The sequence below is a fragment of the Trematomus bernacchii genome, unplaced genomic scaffold (assembly GCF_902827165.1).
Source record: "Trematomus bernacchii unplaced genomic scaffold, fTreBer1.1, whole genome shotgun sequence".
NCBI classification, from domain to species: domain Eukaryota; kingdom Metazoa; phylum Chordata; class Actinopteri; order Perciformes; family Nototheniidae; genus Trematomus; species Trematomus bernacchii.
Window position 1 is genome coordinate 1788726 of NW_022987714.1, and position 23703 is coordinate 1812428.

Below are 23703 nucleotides of genomic sequence, written 5' to 3' on the forward strand. Positions count from 1 at the left end.
TTCAAACGTGAAACAGTAGCAAGGCATCAGCACTATAGAAATACAGCCAAGATATATTTCTTTTATATAAAAACAGTTTATTGATTTATCAACAACTGTCAACTGTACAATCCTTAGGGATGATGACACGTGTATGCTACAGTCTAATGTGTGTTTATGCAGAGACCATTCCTGTCCATATGAAGATTGAAGTCGAACATTATGAAATACTTTAGAAAGCAAACAGAGCATACCCAAAATGTCAAATGTGGTAATGGCTTTTCCTGCCACCTTTATAAGTAACCATGTAAGTCTAGCACATCAGTCCCATAGTTGATCGAGAGAGGCAATAATTCACTCTTAGACTGATGAATAAACTTTTCTGAGGAGAAAGTCTTGTCAACAGACTGAACTCAAGTCACAGTTGCTTCTCCTTAAAACCCACGAGTCCTCCGGTTGATAGTTATCCATTTGAATGCAGCCAGTGTTTTCATTGATAGGTCTTCATTATGAAGTTGAATTTCTGCTGACCAGGGCCAAAGGGTAGACGTAACTGGAAACCATGATTTTCTCCTTCTTCCAGTCTGAAAAAAGGGCCTTTCCAGAATTCTCCACTGCTAAAATCCATGGGACAAACGTCTTTGTTACAGCAAATAGCGAAGAGAAAAACGGCATTGTCAGGGAGAAAAAAAATCCAAATTAGATTTCCGAAAAGGTCATTCTGGACAACGAACATGAAAAAAGCAGAGGAGGGAAAAAACTGAAATAGAATATCCTCTTACAAAGTCCTAATCTAATTTCCACCCCCAGAGGGGACAGAAAATCACAGAGAGAACAAGAAAGAACCATCACAAGCGTAACTGGACACCAAAATATAAATCTATAAAAGGCCTTTTATTACTCCATTATGTACACTTTTCACAGGACCTCCAAGGATAAGCTCCAGAGCGAAGCGCCGCTTCTAGTTGTGTCATGGAACTTTATCTCCACATTAAAAAGGACGAATAAAAAAAAAAATATCCAACAAACAGAATAACAGCAAGACATTATTTTCTTCTTAGTGCCTTGGGGAACTGCACTTGCTGTACAAGTGTTAGTTGCATGGGTGAGGAAGGGCAGAGCCGAAGGACACAGCATCCACCACGGCCACCAACGTTCACTTCAGTCTGGCACTGCCAAACCTCCTGCCCATCCACCCCGGGGCTGCAGGCAACATCCATGCTGTCTGTGTGAGGGAAGGTAGATGGAGGAAGAGTCTACTGTTCATCCAAAGCAGTCTGTCCTAGTAGATCACTTCATATACAGTGGCCTTCTTGTCACCAGAGCCTGTCACAATGTACTTGTCGTCTGTCGAGATGTCACAGCTCAGGACAGATGAGGATTCCTTGGACTGAAGAAGATAAAAACAAGTTAGTCTTGAGGCAGTTAACATTCTCATCTTCATTTGAAGTTAAGTGGAAAAGATTAGCTGACTACAGGGCAAGATTAGATTGCAATGATATTAAGTTCTGGCCTGATGCCCCTCAAAAAGACTTCTTTGTCGGGTCAATAATTCAGGTTCCGTTTTCACTGATAGGAGAGTCCTGTCAGACAGCGGTCACTGTGCCCTTCCTCTCAGAGACAACTGTGCATACTTTTGGACTGGCTGCAGACAGAGTGTATTGATCTGCATACCTGGAATATGCTGGCGCCATAAGGAGTCCTCCAAGCATTCAACAGATTGTCCTTCCCAGTGCTTACGAACCATTTACCTGCAAAGAAAACAACAGTGAAATCAGGTTACTTGGACTAAAAGATGGTATACAAATAAATAAAACTCAAAGAGTTGGCAGGTAGCCTTCAAAAAAACAATAGAGATAAAGACTGTTAAGGGGCACTGCAGCTTTAGTGCTGAATTAACTGAGGCCCCTTCACAGTTAGGGACAGTCAGCGTTAAGTCTCCATCAGTTTGTGTGTGTTCATACCACAGTAGGCGAACTTGAGGGACAGGACACAGCTCTCGTGCAGGTGGAGCTGGTACTTGTCAGGCTTTGAGTGGTGGAGCACCTCCACATTGCTGCTCTCCATGCCCACAGCAAGCCACTCTCCAGTTGGACAGTAGCCCAAGGAGAAGATCTGGAAACAAGACAGAACAGTAATTACTGATGGTTCTTGGGCTCAAAGGAAATTCCCCCTCACAGTAAGACTTTGGCTGTGTGTTATCCATCTCTCCTCTGTTGCATTATGTACCTGTGAAGTGAAGTCATGCTGCTGTAGCTGTCGCCCCTCCCTCAGATCCCAGGAGCGAACAGTGTTGTCAAGACCGCCTGTCCACAGCTTAGTGCCATCATGGGATATGTCAATACAGCTAGCACCATCCGTGTGACCCTGGAACTGCCTGCAATCAAAGTCAAACAGCATACAAACATTTATTGACATCCGCTCCTAAAATTGCTCAGGCAACAGCAATCCCGTTGTGGGACCAAAGCCCACACAGTGTGAAAAAGTGTTTTCTTCTGACCTAACGAGAGTCTGGTTGTGCAGGTCCCAAACAGCAATGTTTCCGTCACTGCAGCAGGAGAAGCAGACTTTGGCATCGGGGCTGATGGCCAGGGCGTAGCATGCCGGCGCTGAGGAGGTGAGCTCAGCCTTGATGCGGGGTGTCGGAGAGGCCAGATCCCAGATGGTCAATGTGCTGGCCTCGCCTCCAACAATCAATGTGCGGCCATCAGGCAGCAGCTTACAGGAGCGGATGTAGTTATCCCTGTTCTGTTGCACAGAGGACAAAGCAAATCAATACGTGTTCAGGTCAGTGGAGATAGAGAGAGGTTTAGGAACAAGTCAGTGAGAAAGAGGATGAAAATCCTTCTGTAATAATAGCAAGCCAAAGGGTATTCTCAAACCTACGCTGCTACCTTTTGAGTTTTTAGCTAGTTTTGTTATTTATTTGGTGAAGTTACCATTTCAAGCCAATTATAATTTAACTGCACATTTCATCTGATGTTAATCCTTTTCTCCTTTGGTTCATACTTGTATTTCTCACATTAAACGAAAGCTCAATCTGCATTTGTGTACCAGTGCATTTGCTGTAAAACTGTCAGGGGGTTGTGTTCCTATTGTGGTCCTTATGTATAACAAAGGATTATCCCATTGTGAGAGGAATGGTTGTTTGTTTATAGAGTTCATAACACATATACACAAACAGAACTAAGAGCAAAAAAGTAGCTGTTGAGTGAAACGTGAATCAGCAGCGGTGCTCACCAGACAGTCCAGTTGGGACACCGGGCTCTTGCTGCCAGGTTGGCTGATGTCCCAGATTTTGACACAGCCTTTGCCACCAGTGTAGACATGACGTGTGGGGTTGCTTATGGTAACGGCGCACACAACTTCGCCGTGGCTCAGTGTGTTGATCTGTCGGGCGTGCCGTGGAATACCAGGACCAATCAGGGCGTCGGGCGGGAAGGGCACGGGCTGCATCTGACCGTCTGCACTGACGTGGAAGGAGTAAGCCCTGATAGAAAAGACAAATGTTAGTCATCTATTATGATACATTACATGTTATTTAGCTGACGCTTTTAGCCAAAGTGACTTACATACACATAAATGTACACTTCAATAAATATCATTTTATGACTTTAACACAATAGGTGGGATACTTACGGTTTGCCACCAGAAATGGATGTGAGGCTGGCTGGAAGGCCGGGTCTCATGTGGCTGTGAGGATCAAACCCCTGAAAAATAACAAAATGAAAACCTTTTAAAAAAAACACGTTACTCCGTTAAATATTATCCTACAGTAAGCTTAGCTTAGCATAAATAAGCTAACTATAAAAAAACACAACTGGAAGCAGTGGGAAACAGCTTGCTTGGTTCTCTCCAAAAAGGTAAATACAATTCTTGTCAGGGTCCTACTCAAAGAAAAAGCTCCATATCGCTATATGAGGTCTAAAACTCCTCAGGGACCCTTTAAGAGACAGAAAAAATATTGATCTTTGGTTCAGAGCAAGAAAGACAATAATGTCAAACTATCCTTTTAACTATTTGCAGTCGTTTTAGGTGATACAGGTAAATAAAAGGAGAGGAAACAGTGTTACCATTGGCGAGCGTCCATAGGCTGCAGCTGCTGCAACGCTCATCTGAGGGGAGATGTGCAGACCAGCGTACACACTAGGACTGGTCAGGCCTCCATTCATTTCATGATGGCCCATCATTGCAAAGGGGGTAGGGTAAGAGCTTGCGATGGATAGAGGGGTGCGCAAAGCTGGCGCTGCTACATACAAAGACAGGAGAAGGATATTGGTATGTGACATAACAGTAGTATAGTGGGAGAGGATGGAAAAATGATCTCAGTTGCTAGCGAGGAAAAAAAAGAGTGGTACCAACCAAGAGCTTCCATGCCTGGTGGTTTGCCCAGGATGGGTCTGAGCCCAGGAGTGGAGCTGGTGCCAGGGGTGGGGGCATCATTTCGGGGGGTGGGGGTGGTGGACTTGAGGCCAGGCGTGGAGGATTTGTCATTCTGTCGAGGGAACGAAAGAGCAACCACAATCACAATCCCGAAACCAGGCACTGAGCAGACTGACAATTTGAGAGCAAACTGAACTTAATCCAATCTAATTCTGACAACCCTCATAGTCCTGCAGAGCCATAAACTGCTATTTATTCTAAAACCTATTATGGCCACAATGGAGATGGGTCCGTTTTTATCCCCTTACTGCTTTGGCTTTAATCTTTTAGAGAGGCAGAGAGGAAGAAAAAATCCTGGAGGAGTTAAATACATTGAGCTATTAACAGAGAAGACCTGACTGATCCTGATGCGGGACAATATTATCCCTGACGTTTAGTCATGCACTTAAAGCACCGACAGCCATTCCTAATCCACTGCAGAAAACGTCCCAGATTTATTTGCACATATCCCTTTGCTCTCTCTGCAATTTTCGTTTTAAACCCTTACTGTCCTAGTTTGTTGAAACTCTTGGTGTCTTACATGACTGAGCTCCTTGGCCTTAGATGACGGGGTGCTTCCAGAAGAGGCCACTGATGCCGGGCTGTTGGGGGTGTCTTTCTTTTGAGGGCGGGGCTTATCAATGCCATTTTCAGGTGGGGAGTGGGCGGGACTTGCGCGTGGAGTGGCAGGGTCCTGGAGAAAGACAGCAATAGATTTGTACGTTAATGCAACAGCTATAATACGGTACATGTCAATATTCCATTTACTATAATTGCTCTGCTCACCTCATTAGAAACATCTACCACCAGGTCGTCACTCTTCTCTCCATCACTGTCCTGTAAAGAGAATTTTTCAAATTAGTCACTTTTTTTCTCTCAATGAAACCTTTGAAATATCTCTGGCCACAGGAGGGTCAACGGAGTACTTTGAAATGCACTAATTTGCCTTCTCGCCAAGAGTTGGATGAGCCTGGAGCAGTAAAATCCTGGCGTCATGGTGATGTTGCCAGGCAACCAGCGGAGACTCCAGGAAGCCACTGTTGCCGGCCAAAAATTGTCCCAAACATAACCCCCAATAAAACCACAATAGGTTTTATCACTTTGTTTTGGTACAGAAAAACAAGATGTAAAAAAGGTGTGACATAGTGAGCCATAGAGAGCTAGTCTTTATTTTTATATCAGGGCATTCCATTTTCCACTGCCTTTCATTAATAACATGTTTTTTAATTTCTTACACTGCAAAAAATAAAAATAAGTTAAAATAGAACAAGACGGGTAGAAAATACAACAATAAGTATTTTCTACCCGTCTTGTTACATTTTAACTTATTTTTGCAGTGCAGATTTTTCTATTCTCTTGTAACAAGTACTTTGAATTTAAATGTTTTAAAGAAATTGCTACATTTGTGAGTTTGAATTTAAATGTTTTAAAGAAATTGCTACATTTGTGAGTTTTGAATGTGTATTTTCTTTATGTAAAGCTCTTTGAAATGGCTTGGTTCTGAAATGCGCTGTACAGTATAAATGTATTTGTTAAGCTATGCCTAGCAACCTGTAGGCAACTCCTGGTTGTAGCTTCATATGTAACAGACAGACATGACAAAAAGCGTGTAGGCGTATTTTCCCAAATGTCGAACACTTACATATCTGCTCATACTGTCCTTCTCCTCCACTTTGCGTTTCTTAGAGTCCAGACTGTAGTCAGAGGAGCTGCGGTGCTTTTCACTGGCTGTGCGTAAGCTTTCGGATGGGGATACAGAATTATTCTGCAAAGAGAAAATCAAACACACTTTATTACCATTTTGTCTTTCATTGTTAAAGAGAGTTGTGAGTCATTCATCCGTTACGAATTCACAAAGAACACACTGTGCCAATCCAAACACTAAAAATGGCCCCATTCACACAACAAGGGATGCTGCGGACTCTTAAAATGCAGCTGTGGGCCCGCTCCAAGCAGTGCCCTGACACCAGCCAGGCCCAATCTCTCACACAAGCCTGTCCGTGGCCAAATGACAGAATGGGCCGTTATCTGGACTGAAAGGAGGAGGGCTTGTTTTCTGAGCCGGGCTCCCTCCTCCTCATAACTGGACAACAAACAGCCTCACAGGGACATGAGCAGTGTGTTGTGGCTGAACAGAGGGCCTTTTCTCCAGAGTCAGTGAGGCTAAGCGTGAGAGGGAGAGGGGTGGAGAGACAAGGAGAGACAGAAATTGTATGTTGAGGGCATTGATTGCCGCAGCTTGGGCACCATGTCAGCTCAGGCTTTGAGCTCTGATAAAGAAAGAGAATCTATATCCTGCCAGTGGGCACGGCAGCGTGGGACTGACTGGAGCTTTTTCATGGAGCCTGCCTGCCCACACAAGCTGGGACAACTCACTCCAAACGCCAACATAATGGGAGGAACTCGGCAGGTGTCCAGCGGCTTTCACTGGAGTTTGCCATTTGCCTGCAAACTGCCAAGTTCTCCTGATTCCCTCTGTCCCTTCTTTTGAAGTCCTGAGCATCAACATGCACTAGGTCAGTGGCAGCCCAGAGAAGTGAACAATGGCCGATGGACTGGCTGTCTGGGCAAAGGGCCACTGTCTGCATAATGGCTGACCTTTAAAGAGATGCTTAGCGTGACTCATTAACCAAAGTCACCACTCTGCTATCAGATGACCTGGGACAAGAGCACAGAAACAAAACAGGCCGGCTAATCGCCCCAGGAGTTCCATTTCTTCAGACATGACTGCACCCATTCAGCGGGCCCAGCCTACAGAAACACAATCTCACAGGCACATCAGCAGCCATCAGAGATCGCAGCCATTCAAATAAAACGCTTTAGCAGGTCCAGCCAGACGGGGTGGGGAAAACAAAACAATTCTCCATTTGTGTTCATAAATATTCATCACATGCCAAGGATGAGAGTGAGCTGGTAAACAAGGGAGACAGTAGGAGGGATCAAATAAATCCTTTAAGAAGGGGAAGTCAAAGTCTTGCTTTAATTGTGATGAAATTACAAGGCTTCTAATCTCTCCAGCATGATACCAGTCATTTCCCTTCTGGATTAACACACAGGATTTATATTCCAAGCCTCATTTCCAATTAATCATTTTATTGAAAGCAGATTACAACAGTGCATGAAATCAGCAGCATCATGCTGTTGGCAGGAATGTTGTACTTGACATTTGCGGTGGAGATGGAAGGGTGATAATGAATAATAATAATAAAACAAACAAGCCCTGCAACAGGAAATAGTTTCAGGTTTGGACACTCACCGCGTTCTCTGTTTCGCAGACATTGCAATGGCGGCCGAGGAGATGAAGAAACCCCAGGGAGCAAAGAGAGAAAAACACGTCAGTTAGCATATCATAACAGACGCTTCTGGCTGAACGTGTGAGAATCAGCTGCAGGGCACAAGGCCCCTCTTATCAACGTGTGTTGGAGCTGTTGAATAGCTTATGCAGTCATGGGCTGGGAATGTATCAGCTCATTACCCAGACAGAATGTGAACAGACAGGATGTGCTGCTCACCTAAGGGCCCTACCATTCTGCTCTAGAGACTGAGAAGCACCACACTTTTTATACGATTTTTTCCCTGTTTAACATCTATGCAATAATGTTGAGATTAATATACTTTTCAATTCTTCTCAATAATGAGCAGCTAATGCCCAATTGGTTTAACTCCTCACCTCTGTGTTCCAGATCATTGTGGTTCTTCTCATCCTTCACTGGGAGGTGGGCTTGGCTGCCCAGGGCGCCCAGTGCTAGCAGGCCTGATCCTGCGCCTGTCACAGAGGGGATGCCAGGCGGCTGCAGGCCTGAGGGGTGAGGAGGCAGCTGGATGGGAGGCCCGTGGGCAGCGTGGGAGAGGTGCTGTGCCTGGAGCTGCTGCTGCTGTAGACAGGGAGATAGACAGAAACACAGTGGGTCAGGGAGAAAAGGCAAGGAGAAACCACACTTGCTAAACATGAGGCTGATCAGTTAAACCCTGGATGATATTAGCGCATTCACACATCTATTACTGTCGGGATCCAAACGCAATCCCCCTCAGTGCTATTTCAATACCAGGCCATGGTGGCATAATCCCTAGATCTGTGCCGAGGAGAGGAGAAGTTATGACTAACAATCAACTGCTCAACACGTCCATTGCATGAGCAGGGCTCGAGATACAATTACGCTGTGTTAGTAGTGCATGAGGAGGAAAAGAAATAGAACATATTTCATTCTACATTTACAACCAACTGCAAAGCAAAGTCCGATGCATCTACTGCTTAGCATAGATGAATCATTTCACATCAGGTAAACTGGTGCATTTCTTACTGCAGCGCCGCAGCACTCCTATGCCATCAGTGAGTTGAGCAATCCTCTTAAGGAACAGGAAGCTGTGTAGGAATCTGTCAGCCTGTGGGCTAAACAACTACCTGCTTTTTAAACACTTCAAAAACAAAACCAGCGTCTATTTACTCCTCTCATATTCATGTTCCTGGGTTAACAGAACATGAATCATTTGCACACCCATGCTTTAAGAGACTGAGGGAACACTAAGTGCCAGAAGCTGGCACTCCTTCCCTCTCACTCCAAGTATTTGAGTGTGTGTTTGTGTGTGTCTGGAAGGCTGCTGTGGGAGCCAGGACCAGGGGTCCCATGCTGGCACTCAGTCAACCCTCCAATATTCACCATGAATATTTGAAAGGCACGGGGAAATGGATGGGAGTTAAAAGGCACTCAGCATGGAAGTAAGCAGTTTAAAGCAAGGTTAAATAATACTTAGCTGAGACACCAATAAAAACATCAGCAATTTATTACCCGTCTACGAGCCAGCTGAATAATTTAGCTGCTGTTACAGCGCGCACCTTCTCTGTTTTACAAGACGGACTTCAATCAGTGGCCATTTATGGCCATTTCAAGAATATTAGGCACTTTGTAAATGCAGGGGAGTTGGTACAACATACGCTACAACGGGATGGACCTGCCAAACACATAGTTAAAAATACATCAACTCCGAAAGAACTTACTTTAAAATATACTTTTGAAAACAGAGATATTTAACTGTAGGTCTTACAAAGGGCACCTACTCCTAAAGCATGTCTTTATAATACTATCTGGAGGGCCTTTTTAATTGCTTCAATATTATCTGTCCTGAAGGTATAGAGAACTGGATTGGAAAACATAGTGAGGTTTTTAACTTGCAACCTCATCCTTTTCTTGAAAGGGCAGATGTCAATCCAATTACAAAATGTACCCAGGACACAAAGAGCTAGAGAGAGAGCGCGTGAGTGTGTTAGAATATTGTGTCCATGAGGGAAATTAAGGAGCCAGTTCATTGGTAGGGGAGAGCCATCCTCGCTCATTGTGTTTAATGAGGCACTGATGGGTAATATGCATGGTTGATCAGCAAGAGCCCTCATTAGAGGGCCATAAATGAAGACAATAATAAATAAAGAAAGGAGTCTGGCCTATTTCCTCTAATTTAATATTCCAAGATAAAGAGCTACTCTTTGCCCCTTTTTTCTCTGAGTAGAGCTAAAGAAAAAAAAGAAACACACACAGGCAAAATTGAGCAAATGTATTTTAGTAGTCTCTAGTGTAGAGACTACACTTACTATAGTGAGACGCATAGCACTTTGACAGAAAAGTGCCATGCAGCATGCACAAGCCCTTTAAGCCCACATGTGTGCATACACCTAAGTCAATTAACAACAGCATGGCACATACAGATATTTGGGAATGCCACTGACCATTAGCGCAGGGTAGGCAGCTTGCTGCTGCTGAAAAGGAGGACAGAAAACGGTCAGGGCAACAGCTGCACCAGACGCCCTCTCTGCATAATTATATACACTGCAATAAATAGTGTTACAGACAAAATAAATTCAACATCCTTTTATAACAAAGCCATTCTGTGTGTTTATCCAGGTGGCCACTCGCTCGGAGACAGGTGGGCTTATCTGCGCTGCTTCTTAGCTGACTTCAATATTTTCAGAGTTTTCTAATCTAACAGGCCACCAGTCAGGTTCGTCTCAACACAAGCAGCTGCCCTAGTTGCATCCTATTAATGGCCCTCAGCTCCATCAATAAGGCATGCAGCTGGCTCCTGGATGCTGCCTGTCTGCCTGGCACGCTCCTTCACCCCACCTTGCTTTACAATATGCATGAGGATTTTGGCATGCCTACAGAGCCTCTCCTCAATGAATAACTAATGGAGAGGTATTCGTAAAACATACAGTAGCTACATTTCCACCTCCTCTGACGGGAACAAGCGGCATGACTTGGGTCAAGGTCTTACAGTTTGTGTGTCCAACATTTTATAACATTTGGACTTTTAATGATATTCATCTTCAATTAAGTCCAAAGTAAAAGACTCAGGCACACATCTAAAAGTAAATAAATAATCCAGCATTATCATGTTCCAAATGTGAAAATCACAGACACAGGGAGGAGCCACAAATCAAATTAGCTTTTCTTTGGGAAAACTGCAGCTTGCAGCTGCTCCGCTTTGGTGAAAGTGAGATGAAGCATCTGCTCAACCCAGCAGATAAAAAAACAAGCAGCTATCCATCACCTCAAGACACCTAGTCGGACAAATTCTAGGGAGCAATTATCCTGGAACAAAAGGTCACCAGGGGGGCATTAATTGAATTCCAATATGTGCCTCCAGTCATCAAGTCAGCCTTTGGGGCGAGCCTAGCGCATGCTAAAGACTCTGCAAGATTCAACTGTAGTAATAAGACCACTGATAGCCTGAGCTTTGTATCGAGGGTGACACCAATCACCTCTGCTTTAGGAGGGCAGAGGTGAGCGCAGCTGATCAATGAGGGGCAGATGGTGTTTTGAAGCAGTGAGGAACACAGTACTACAGCTCAGTGCTGCGGTGTGCAAACAGACCTGCTTCGCTGTGCTGTTATGGCTGACTGCTGTCTGCACGGCCTCAGCTAGTGTGCAGCGCTGGCTGTGTTCTGCTCACCCTCAGCCTTTTAATTCCCTCAGCTAGCCAGGTCAGCATGAGGGATGAGCCTCCTCGTTAAAACCTTAGCCAATTAAAGCAATACAGGCTGCAAAGGGGATCTCAAGAGCTCTCAGGCTCGCATTTATAAACACACAACAAGGCAGCGAAGATGCCGCTGAGACCGGAGCTGGAGCAACAGAACAGCTCTCTTGAGAGCTGAACTTGTTTGAATATATTGTTGAAGAATATAGAACTAATTGGGACAAAATACATGAACACATTTGATTCAGGCAGAGTTTCTCATTCTATTCTCACAGTTTTGAACAGTTTGTGCATTAACAAGACATTAACAGAGAAAAGGCTTTTAGTCAGTGAAATGCACAGAATAAATAAATGAATAAAAAAGAGGGTATACACACGGTCAGAGGCAGATTGGGAAGTCCACGTACCCCGATGATAGCATTCAGCTCGGTCATAGTCACCTGCTTAGCCCGCTCCACTGCCTGAGCAACCTGCTGCTGGTGCTGTGGGAAGACATTTACAAAAGATGATTAGGGGGCATGCCAACATCCATCACACACCCACACTCACTTATCACAGAATGTCACACTTAATTCTCTTAGTACTGCTGTGATTCTAAAAGTCAGGGCAAACACCACACACGCAAATTGCTTTAATTTTCTTTTCAAGTAGCATCTGTATAATGCAGGCAACTATAAGTGACTTTATTTTAGTAGTAAACTGTGACACAGTTGGAGAGAGACATTCAAAACTCACCTCTTGTGACAGGAAAGGCATAATTTGAGCTAAAATTGCGTTGAGCCGTTTGGCAATCTCCGTCTGGAAAACAAAAGAGCAGCAAAATGAGACGGGAAAGTATGAAACAGACAGTGACTTCACATAACCCCGCCTTTAATGTTTACACCGATTAAGTCAATTACTGCGGCAATCAGAACTGCTTGACTCAACATCCTCTAAACAGCATGATATTGACATTTGAAATATTTAAAACATTAGGAGAGCCCAGGGGGACGGAGCACAGCTGTGCTGAGAGTGCACTCCATGCTAAACGGATATGAGCCGGCAGAGTGCTGCTGTGTTGAGAGGATCCTCACTCACTCTGCCCTGCTTCCCCTCATCTGCAACGCTGCTGTCCTGCAGTTAACCTCAGAGTTAAACCACACAACCACACCCCAGGAAGTCAGGCCCAGGAAGCATACTGCACTGTTTACTTACATGTGACAGTGTAGGCAATTAACATTAAAGGGTCGTAATGTGCAGTGAGCAAAGATTACAAACCATAAGGACCTCAAGGGTAAAACACCTCAAAGCTATAAGTAATACCATTAGAAGACAGCTACGGTAGAGTGTACTAGAGTGCTGCCTTTCCAAGACTGGAGTCTGGGCCCTTTCTCACTGCAATCAGCAGCCCAGCCCACCACCCTCCCGTCCGCCCGCGCCACCCTGCCTCCATTCTCCTGCTTGTCTACCAACTGCCATGGCAACGGCTGCAGACCTATCTTGCTGGGATCATTATGCAAATGGCACCTCTGCTTGACCGTAACAGGCTTTAAAATCATATTACGTGCTTGGAGGCAGGTCATTAAATTGAATTTTCAGCCTGTCGATCACATGAACGTAGCAAATGAATGGTGGATAAAAGGAGCAACGGGGAGGAGGTGAGCAGAGTGGGTGTGATTCATCCCCCTCCCCTGTAAAAACACTGCACAGCCAGTTTGTTCTGCATCCTTCTTCTCGTTGGAGCTCTGCACTGGGAGCAGAAACATAACAGTGCCAAAGCTACATCATCTATGGAATTTATGAGCTGCAGTTCAACCCAAGGCCACTGCGGAACACAAACACATCACATTTTCTCCTGATTTTTCATTTGGAGCGGCACACACAATGTACTTTGCAGACCGCCAGCTTATTTATTACACATGGCAGAAATGCCAGGCAGTTTTGGCAGCCAGACGTATTACCTCTGAGCAGAGCCAGAGAGATTGGAGAGTAATGTCCAACAGAACGAGACCTGCTGACCCAAGCTGCAACATGGATAGCCACTTAGCCGGGCAAGCCAGCAGGATAAACAACGAGCCGAAGATGAAATATCAGATGAGACAGAGGAAAGCCTGGGCTCACGGGCAATAATGTGAAACAAATTGATGGTAGCATGAGCTACAGAAGGTACAATAGTCCATGAGAAAACCCTGATTAGAACTTGATTACTGTGTGCATACAGGAAAAACACTGAACCCCCCCGCCTCCTCTGACACACAATTAATGTGACCTACAACCAATAAAGCAATGAGAGGGGTAGATAAGGGCTTTATCTGCATTAGTATTAACGCTATGTCGTAAGTGCTCGAGCAAGAGCTCAAGAACGCCCTCAGAAATGGTTGAAAAGCTACACAGCCTGTATAATCCATGTTTGTTGAGATAAGCCATGTCAATAGCAGTCGAACATTTGACAGGATTTTTGAAAAGGCCATGAGCGCACAGTCCATTCCTCTGTAGCTTAGTGTCATGGTGACAGCTGGCTGAGAGAGGTCAGGAGGTGCCTGATCCATCGTGCCCTAAACAACTGGCAGCCTCTGCACTCTCACAACACAACATGCAAATACAGGGAAAAGGCTCCAACTCAGCTCGCCACTGCTGTCAGAATAGATACAGTGTAGTGCCAGGAGGATTTTTTTTTTTTTTTTTTAGTCAGCCAGCAGATAAAAATGGGGCTGTTGTCACTTTAAGTAGATGACAGCTTGGCCCTTGAGAGGCCAGCTTTGCGCTGCTGCTACACAATTACAGGTACTCGGACCCGTGTAGTACCACTTTAAGAGCACTCTCAGCCTGGCTTGTCAATGGTGTGCAGAAAGGTATTCGCCTGTTGCTATCAGCAGTGGGAAAATGGAGTCGAGGCACTGATGAGTATTAAATACAGAGGGAAAACTACTGGTGGCTCTGGTCACATGATCCATCTATAAACAATACTTGACAAGTCAGATTTAGAGGGCCTCCAATTTGTCCAAGATGACAGCATTGCCCGTTTCCTGATTTTTCTAGTAGGGAGAAAATTAGAACAGCACTTCACTGGCGGCTCATCTAAGCCAGAGAATGACACATGTTTCCAGCCTTTGTTAATGTGAGTCCAGAATAAATTTCCAATTGGCATTTCAAGTTATTTGTATTGATCTGAGCCAGGCCAAAAGGATGCATGAGTCATTACTATGATTAACCTCGTCAGCCGCAGCAGTCAGTCAGGTGACAGCTGTGATCCAAAAACAATAAACTCATTCTAACAAAAACAGCATAAAACCATAACCTTATTTAATATGCCATATCTTGAAATACGATAACTTGCAGTTAATATAAGTGGACCTGACAGCCAACAGTTCACACCCCGTAATTATTACACTCCATTCCAGTCCCAAATGACAGATTGGGCATTGATGTCTTGGAGAACATTTACTCCCACCACTTTTCTCTGCACACCTCTTTTGTATGAACACTGCAGACACTACGCTGGCTGAAGTATGTTTTGGCCTTCAGTATGGCAGATAGTTTGCTACCTAGCAAATGATTCCCATTGCCATGTGTCCTCATGTCTGTATAACGACTCCAGGTACCAAATCTGATTGAGCCTTACAAACACCTAAGCCCCAAACGCCGCGCAACGCTTATAAACAAGCACCAGATGATGGTATTTACTGGCTGACATCACCCAGCAGAAATGAGCTGTTCTGCCTCCACATCGTCAGGGCTGATGGAGAGGGATCAGATAACACCGCCACATCAGTCCATCTGAGCCACGCCGGTGTGTGCATTCTGAAATCTGAATTATGTCCCTGCACGGTAATGAAAAAAGGCACAGTAAGAGGAATGGATTTCCTCACTATGGAATAAATCTCCCGGCAGGAAAATAATATGCCTATGTGCATCCAATAATCCATCTCAGCCCTGCCTGTTAACCACTCCCCATCTTCTCCTCCTCCCCTCCTGGGCTGTAAGCCGGGAAGCGGCATGGACGGGGCCCACACTGTTTGCTCACAAACACGCCGTTCAGCAGGTTAGGGCCCCACTGATGAATTATTCAAGCACTTCCATCAGCTCTGTTGAGGTTCCTGATAAAAGTCAGGCGCTAAAATGGATCAGTCGATTAACCTGTTTACACAGAGCTGGGCTCTTGCCCCTCCCCCAGCTCCATACTCCAGCTCCTTTCCGGCTCCCATCCCCCCCCTCCTCCTCTTCTCTCTGGTTGGCGATAAGTGCCTGACAGAAGCTATCAGAGCGGGCCGAGCCCTGACAGACATGAGGCACTGTGACACACGGCCGAGACACTGATAGATCACCCACCTCACCAATCCACCATGCCCCCACAACGCCATCATTAACCAGAGGCTGTCGCAGCAGAGGGGACAGCCTCACTGGTTCAACAGCTGCATGGATGGGAATCTGAGGATTACTCATTCAAACCATCTTTATCTCTGCAAGCATCAGTGACTGATCTGTGGAGCTATACAAGATAGGATCTTTCGAGGAAGATAAGGGCACAATAAGAGGCTAAAGGACTTTTGCCAATTACTGTTCATTTAAAAAAGAAATACTGACCCATCAGCAATTCTCTCTCTCTCTTTAATCATTAAGTCAAAGGCCGAGCCTGCTAAAGTCTACCTTATCAAAAGGCCAAGACAAATCCAGGCTTTAAACCACTAGCACTTTTAAAAAAAGGGCCACAATAATTCACAAAGTGGAGGTACAAGTTTCCAATTGTATTGCCTTGTTTGCGTGCAGTAGATCAGCGTGTTTACAGCCTATTAGCGATGCTCAGTCAGCTCTGTTAACAGCGGCTGCTCCTGGGTCTCACATCCCCTGACTCTGTGGAAAACCACTCAGCAGAAAGATATGAGGAACATGATGGTACATACCTGTTTGTGCATTTCTATGTTCAGCCCGTAGGACATCTCGTAATACTGAAACGAAAGCAAAGATTTAATTGATATTAATCAAGTCACATTTAGAATCATGCTGTGCCAACATTTAATTTATTTATGCAATTACTTTATACTCTTAGATGTAGCGTTTGTTTTATTTGAATGTGACTAACAGAGTGTGTATAGCCACAAATCAATAGTTTCATTAATCACACCACTAACTCCATCATCAAATGCTTTTAAACATGATTGAAACCAAAATACAATCCAACTTCTACTGGCCAGCGTGATAAACTAAGATCAGACAAAAAGGGAGTTCTTAGAGCAGCAAACAGTGAATAGCCAATAAATCGATATTTTGTTGTTTATATTGCGGGCAAAGAGAAGAAAGGGTTGGATTTATTGATCGCCATCTTGAGCCCTCAGATCTCCAGGATGTCTATTTACTTAGCGTAACGCGATTGCTCAACACTCTTGATATTTCAAGCCAGGTCAGTCTGTCTGGCTGAAATGTAATCCATGGAGCCCACAAGTGGCAGCCAGGGCAGAAATGGCTTTCCAGTCAGCGTCTATTTGATGAGGCCAATGCATTATTCAGTCCATTAGCTTCTTCGAAAATTACTCTCAAACAAGAGAGCCATTCTGTCTGAGATCAGAGCCCCACAGCCGTAGCGTAACCTGACACCCAGTGCTGGCTGTGGGATACTTCCCTACATGTTTACCTAACCTCCTCCCTGTCAGGCTGACATGTTGTTTTCCTGTGAAAAGAATGTTTAACTTAAGCCTGCATGTATTGGTTTAAGTCATCCTCAGTGTGTTTACCTGGAACAACAGAGTACACCGCCACGGAAGAACTCCTGATTGCGTCATGTCTGAGCTACATTCCTGCGTCATAGGCATGCCTATGTTTTTCTAAAGGGCTGCTAAAATGAAAGCTTATAATTGAGGCTTACAGAGAAACTAAGGTTGACTCAGTCAGTGCAAAATAAACTGCAGCAGGTTCCACGTCCTCCATTTTGTTTGCCGAGGTGCATTTTCTCACACACAGCTCTGGCCCTCTACCATCAGCTCACACCTAATTTATGGCCATGCATACGTCTGAGCGTGGAGTCTCCTAGGAGAATAATCAGATCAGCACACAGAGGGCAGCGCTGCAGCCGACCCTTGGAGATCAGGGGAGCGCTTTAATGGAGCCTCAGCCCACTGCCTGTCAGGAAGAGCTCCTCCGTAACAACCAGCTACATCAAACCCCCCCGGGGCCTTTCACAGGCCTGTACCTGACACTCAGCCCGCCCTAACCACCACGCAGGTGATCACAATAGCCTGTCTCGCTCCACCCCAACTAGATCTTCAACAAGCCTTGCAATTTGGAACCATAATTGCTCCCTTTTGTAACATAATCTTACCATGACATAGTGGCGCTGCATCTCCGTCTTCTCATTGGCCAGCTTGTCATACTCCACCTTAAGACTAAAATAGAAGACAAGGTGTCAATTTCTGACATCTGTATCACTTTACAAACTCGCACACACTTAACCACTTGGCAGCTGTGTAAAAGAAAAATAACTGCTATTTTTTTCAACCATTTAGATTTCATTTCACAACCAAATATTAGCCTTGACCTTAATTATTTAATGAAGAGGAAACGTTAACACTGTCATACTTTAGTGATATACTTTGTAATTGTTACCTGTGATACTGGGCTTGCAGAAACTGAAATTCATCTTTAATCCTGTCACAAGACTCTGCTACAGTGAATTTGAAGCCAGGCTGACCGGGCTGATGTGGAGCCTGAAAGAAAGGATGTAAAAATCACATCAGTAGAGTCACAGGAGGAAGTTTTAATCATAATTTTCTTTCATTGTGAAAGGAGAAGAATAGTCATCACATTAGACTACTTTCACGAAGATATCTCCTCTTTAGTAAGGAACTACTTCACACCTTCAGAAGCTAATAACACATTATGAATGTGTGGCTGTCACACTGAAAATGAAATCTGATCTAAAAATAATGATATAAAAAGAAAGGATTAAAGCCCCCACCTGTCCCCATATTCAGCAATCATATTATGTTAGTGTATGGCTGAGTAAATATCTCCAGGCAGGCAAACCATCTGCATCCATTTACCACTAAGTGCATATTCTGGTGTAGCATACATGCTTTGTGATATAACCATATAGATGTGATGAGCTGCATTAGGGTGGAAAACGTTTTGCAGGACACATTTCAAAAGGGGACCAGGCAGCAGCACAGCCAGGAACCATGTCAACATCAGTGTTGTCAGATAAACATGTAAGCTGTAGTAAGTATAGAGGAAGAGCTTCTTACCGGATGTCGGCCTTGTGGATACATCTTGAAATGTATCCTTTGTTTATCTCTCCAGTGTGCAGGTCCTTTGGCAAAATGGTTGAAATGTGCTCCCAGCCACACCGGTCTCAGCAGGCAGGGGTGGGGGGCAGGGGAGGTCGAGAAAATCCTGTGTTGAAAAATGACGCGGTTTAATCTTTAGACGGGGGGGGGAAACACAGTACAATGCATGTTGTTTGGTAATAAGTAGTCAAAACACTAAACTAGTTCCAGTTATTGCAGAGGCAAGTGAAAAAAGCAGCACTATTCCTTCGCTTCTGTCTTCTTCGTGACCTTATTCGGTCAGTGGTCAGCGATACACTCGATATACTAAGACAATAAATATCAATTTACAATTTAAACTGGTGCAAACACGTCATGGAGCAAAAAATACGCTACTTTTTCGCGGTTCATTTTAAATTGTTGCATCAAATACGTTTGTTTCAGATTCTAATTTTGACTGATGTTCGCCAAATGAACAAACCCCGCTGTAGGACGTCTCCAGGTCGGCCACCACCGACAGCAGCCGGCTCCCACCTACTGTGTGACTCCGCGGAAAGCGATGCAAACGCCCCAAAAAAACCACAAATAAATCAACAGCTCTGGTAAATACATACCCGTGTGTGCGTCTTTACCGTCCGTCCGACTTTTGTTCCTGAAGAAAAACCAAAGAGGCTATAATTCATGCGCTTAATCCCTCCTAATGTACGCGTGGTGGACGCGGATCTCGACAAGCATCCTCTCTCCGGAGCGCACCCAGCCGGACTGGGGGAGCAGTTTGGGAGAAAATGTGTTGCGGTCGGGCTCGATTAAAACTACTTTATTCTCAGCCGCGAAACCTCCGAGGAATGTGCGCCGTTTGTGGCTGGTTAATCCCAAAAAGAAAGAAAAAATATAGGCTTCCAAAATCTGTCTTCCGACTCGAAGAGGTTGGAGATTCTTTAAAAGCGTAACATGGTACTCTCCACAATCTCGCATTTCCCCCAGTTGTCCAGCTTACCCCGGTTGCCACACACAGGCAGCAGGGCTGAACTGCCGTGAAAGCGCCTATCTGTCCAATCGGATTACTCGGAAGGAATACGGCCACATCTGCCTATCGGAGAGCGACGGCCCCCACGTGGGGTGCAGCGATACATGACATCATCCCGCGGATCCACAAGGCATCATCCGTCCGTCCCACCATGTACAACAACAACAGCAGGCATTGATGTGCCGACGATGATATCCACATTTGACAGAGACAGCACAAATTCCACATCCGCGCTTCATTAGAGTGTTTTTTTTTTACCGCCCAAATAAAGTTGATGAATATTTGGGTGAGACCACCACCAGCGGGACGGGGGAGGGATGTGTGCGGTGCAACAAGCCTTCTTGAATTGTTATCCCCATACAAGGAAACATGAGGATATGAGCTTGTTTGTAAAACATGGTTATAAAAAGGTGAAGCTATGTTACTGTAAAACTGCCAAAGTAGCACCTTCAATCTGAAATGTGCGGGGTAAACTCCCCCCAACACACAAACACCGTGAAAGACACACTAATGACCAATCGATCGAGCTGTCCACCAAATTAAAGCCACTCGGCATACATATTTAGCCTTAAATATATCTCGTGACTCTTGCACAACCTATCAGCATTTGTGTAATAGTTGCACTGCGGGGAGAGCAGAGATGATTGCCTTTGTCTGATATGAACATCAGCCATGTCTGAGCGAAGCCCGTACGCCTTGTTTTGAAGGTTCAACCCTGCCCCCACGTGGGACTCCTCTGCGGCTTTAAGGCCTCTCAACCAATGGCAGCGCGGTGCACTTACTCGCTGGCTTCCCATTGGCTGAGCAGCATCGAGCCTGTCATTCACAGAGCAGCGTTGTCAATCAATACCACGCGGGGTCAAGCGCTGACAAATGCCTGTGCTCCTCGGTGCTCTGCCTGTGAATAGAGCCTGCAATGGCTGCTTAATTAGCTTCCAATGGCTTTTCTCTCCAGTTCAAACAATCTGTTACCACCACGTAGTAATGAGAGCCTACATTAAACAAAGGAAGAAAGGAAGCATGCAAACAGTTGTAACATTACAACCTGTAGTTTTCCTTTACATATGAGACTATATGTAAGGCACAGACAAAAGGTTTCTTGTTTACCTTTTATCACGAAGACCAATCAAACCTGTTTTAACATTAAACCTGCAGTGTTTTAATAATGACTTGCTGTATGCATGGCTTTAGTGCTTGCATAATCAAACACTAATAGGACTCTTGTCTTTTTGTTTTTAAGGAATCTACTTAAATCAGTTTTATGCTATTTCTCGCCTGTAATAACAAGCCATTTGAAATGAGGAAACACAAGCTAGATGCTTAAAAATAGCAGCCTAATTATATTATCTGGAGTCTTTTAATGCCTAAGAAACCTTCAAAGCAATCTGGACACATGTAAACCTTGAAATGTTAAACAAAACCACATTTAAATGTAAATGAGGAAGCAAATTGAGATTTTTGATATAACTGTGATCTTTAAGGCCTGTATAAAGTGACACAATCCCAAAACAACTAGCCATGATTCACACTGAGCAGAGCAGTATCTTTTTGGGAATGCTAAGGTCATTTTGTCATGTTAGGGCCTGAGATTGCCCAGCAGTGGTCTTACTTGTCATTCTTGTCAGCCACCTTGAGGATGTGGGATAACTGTGTTATTTCCAAAAGTATGGAGGCAGTCTGTGAGAAACTCAAGCACACACAAGAGCTGGCGGGCTAATCTCAGTCAGGCACCCCCTCATGCTTTTCAATAGAGAGTGCTTGGATTAAAGGCAACAAAAGCCTGGGCCAAACCCCAGGGAGAGGGGGCCCTCCGCCCACTGAGACCCCCACACTGTTTATTTACACGGAAACCCCAGCCTCAGTGAAACTCCCACCCTCAGGCATTACACACTGGCCTATTTGCCGAGGTGGCTCTAATTCTTGACAGACCAGGGATTGTCCTCACTTCTGCCGCTTTGAACTGAGGAGCCACTCACTTTTCAGATAGCTCAAATTCAGCTAGTGAGCAAATATCTTGCGTCTTCCACACAAAAGTGACTGTTGTGCTGTAAACGGTAAAAGGCTGCATGGATATCTGTGGAGAAAATGCTATAGGTGCAAATCTAATCATATTTTTGCAGCATCAAAACAAGGCAAAGATCAATTATATAATGGAAGTGTTTATCATAAACCTATATTGGATCTTTTTGGAGATTACACAGTGTTGGCTCATTAATGTGAGTTGCAGTTAATGAACCACTTGGCAATTTCTCTCTCTCATGCAGGCTCACTTTCCTGCTCATGAAGCAGAAAATGAGGGCCCTGTTACTGAAGAGCGGGGTTTGTATTGCAGTGACTTACACTTCAGGGTACTGGCATGCTGTTTACATGGAGATGCACACAGGCATACTGCACATTCACAAACAAACACACACATGCTGTGTATCGCAGACACGTTATTCGCAGGCAGGAGGCAGAATTTCCCAAACACACACTCACACACACATTCCATGAACAAAGGGCCTACAGTGTGTGCTGGTGATGAATTGCTGCTTCTGTATTATCAGGATGACTCATCTGACTGTAATCAATGAAAACAGGATGAAAGTCCTTATCAAAGTAGAAAAATGCAGACATGAAGAGCATCTCAAAACAAAAAGATGAGGTCTCTGGCAGGAATTCAGAGCTGTATTTAGCCTTTGGCTAACGAGGACATAGAGCCAGTTGGCTCTTTGAAATATATATGATCTACTATCAAGTAGGTTGAAAGGTGAAATGTTTGCAACAAGCAGTTTTCCAAAGTAATTTCCCAAAGTAATTTATTATAGTTTTTATTTCTGGAAACAAAAGGGATTAAAATACCCCTTTTAGCGTTGTATATTATTATATGATACACGTTGCACATTATTCATTTACCTCTTTTCTGGACATCAGCTCTACGCCAAATTCTTCCCAAAACATAAAATAGACCTGTGTCTCGAAAATATGCCATAAATATCTTTGAAGGGTTTTTCTTTCCAACACATATACCATGTTTCACTTACAAGCTGCTACAGTTTCAAAGTGAATTGCATTCTGCCAATCAGATAAAAACATTGTTTAAAGTCTCAACAATTATTACTGAGGACGTTATGTATTCTTAGTTCATCCTCCAAGATGTGCACATATTTACAAAGACTCTTCTGCCTTGTGGCTATATGTGATGAAACGGCACCTCAGTCAGTGCTTTAACATGCTAACATACTAACATACCAAAGTGATGATATAAAGGGCCAACTTCCAGAAAGTTGACATGACAATTAAAAACAAGTTCAGGGTGACAATAAAACTGTCTTGAGCTTTTAAGTGTGTTTGTATCCATGTTACAACATGTTCATGGCTATTAATCCTATAAACCACAGTGGGTTCATTCAGTACACTGAGTCCATACTGGTACAAATATATGCGTAAACAGTGAAACTAAACCACAGAAAGCCTCAGAAGCTGTGCCCTGAAGCAGCAGCTGATATATACACCTCGTCCTCCTCATACCGCCTCGTCGTCACGCAGAGCATTGTCTATGTTGTCACTGTTCTGTGTCCAACACACTGCAGAGCTGGAGGCCGGCCAGTTGTATTCTTATCCACTTAAATTCAGCAGCATACACTAAGAGGCGCACAGTAGCCCTCCCAAACTTCATGTTTTACTCACACCCTTCACCCTGCATAATGAAGCATCAGAATACCTGCAGTGAGAGAACTTGTTCAACAGGAAATCAGAAGAAAAACATTATATTTTCACCAAATATCTCAATATCGACATTGTGTAAGGTTGACTATTGATACTTTAACTAGTGAGCAAATATCTTTGTCTTCCACACAATGACTGTGTGGCAATAACTGTAAAAGGCTGCATGGATTTCTGTGGGGAAAATATTATTTGTACCCTTAAAATCCTATTATTGCAGCAACAAAACAAGGCAGAGATCAATGATATAACGGACTAGCTTAATATTGATATTGTGGCGATATTGTAGGGGTTGACTATTTATACTCAACCAATGAGGAGTTTGATAAATAATCAACAGTAGTGCGAATTTAAAGACTTAAAGGCAAA

The 23703-nt window shown here is 44.2% G+C and overlaps 1 protein-coding gene across 9 annotated transcripts; it reads right to left on the bottom strand.

Moving 5' to 3' along the window:
- Positions 1-47: 47 nt before the first annotated feature.
- Positions 48-19863, bottom strand: tle3a (TLE family member 3, transcriptional corepressor a). Of its 9 annotated transcripts, none has more exons than XM_034141538.1 (22): positions 19217-19863; positions 18582-18729; positions 17944-18044; positions 17660-17723; positions 16248-16292; positions 12103-12165; positions 11745-11849; positions 10121-10150; positions 8072-8276; positions 7658-7665; positions 6044-6166; positions 5188-5238; positions 4943-5095; positions 4342-4474; positions 4053-4225; positions 3619-3689; positions 3220-3469; positions 2480-2727; positions 2209-2356; positions 1944-2094; positions 1654-1730; positions 48-1369 (listed from the first exon to the last, which is right to left on the bottom strand). In XM_034141538.1, the coding sequence occupies exons 2-22, from the start codon at positions 18603-18605 to the stop codon at positions 1262-1264; spliced, it is 2331 nt and encodes a 776-aa protein (XP_033997429.1). In that variant the 5' UTR covers positions 18606-18729; positions 19217-19863; the 3' UTR covers positions 48-1261. The 9 variants fall into 9 exon arrangements, with proteins under 9 accessions (XP_033997429.1, XP_033997433.1, XP_033997432.1 ...); XM_034141542.1 differs by having other exon boundaries at positions 4053-4228; positions 10121-10147; positions 11775-11849; positions 19217-19862; XM_034141541.1 differs by having other exon boundaries at positions 4053-4228; positions 11775-11849; positions 19217-19862.
- Between the last annotated feature and the right edge of the window lie 3840 nt (positions 19864-23703).

Bases quoted from the DNA above. Each gene is read 5' to 3' on its own strand.
- tle3a (XM_034141536.1), bottom strand. From the start codon at position 18,605: ATGTATCCACAAGGCCGACATCCG. The intron at 8,277-10,120 runs GTCAGTGGCATT...CCCTGTCTACAG, and splicing joins CTGCCTACCCTGCGCTAATG to CAGCAGCAGCTCCAGGCACA. The intron at 1,370-1,653 runs GTATGCAGATCA...TATCTTCTTCAG, and splicing joins ATGGCGCCAGCATATTCCAG to TCCAAGGAATCCTCATCTGT.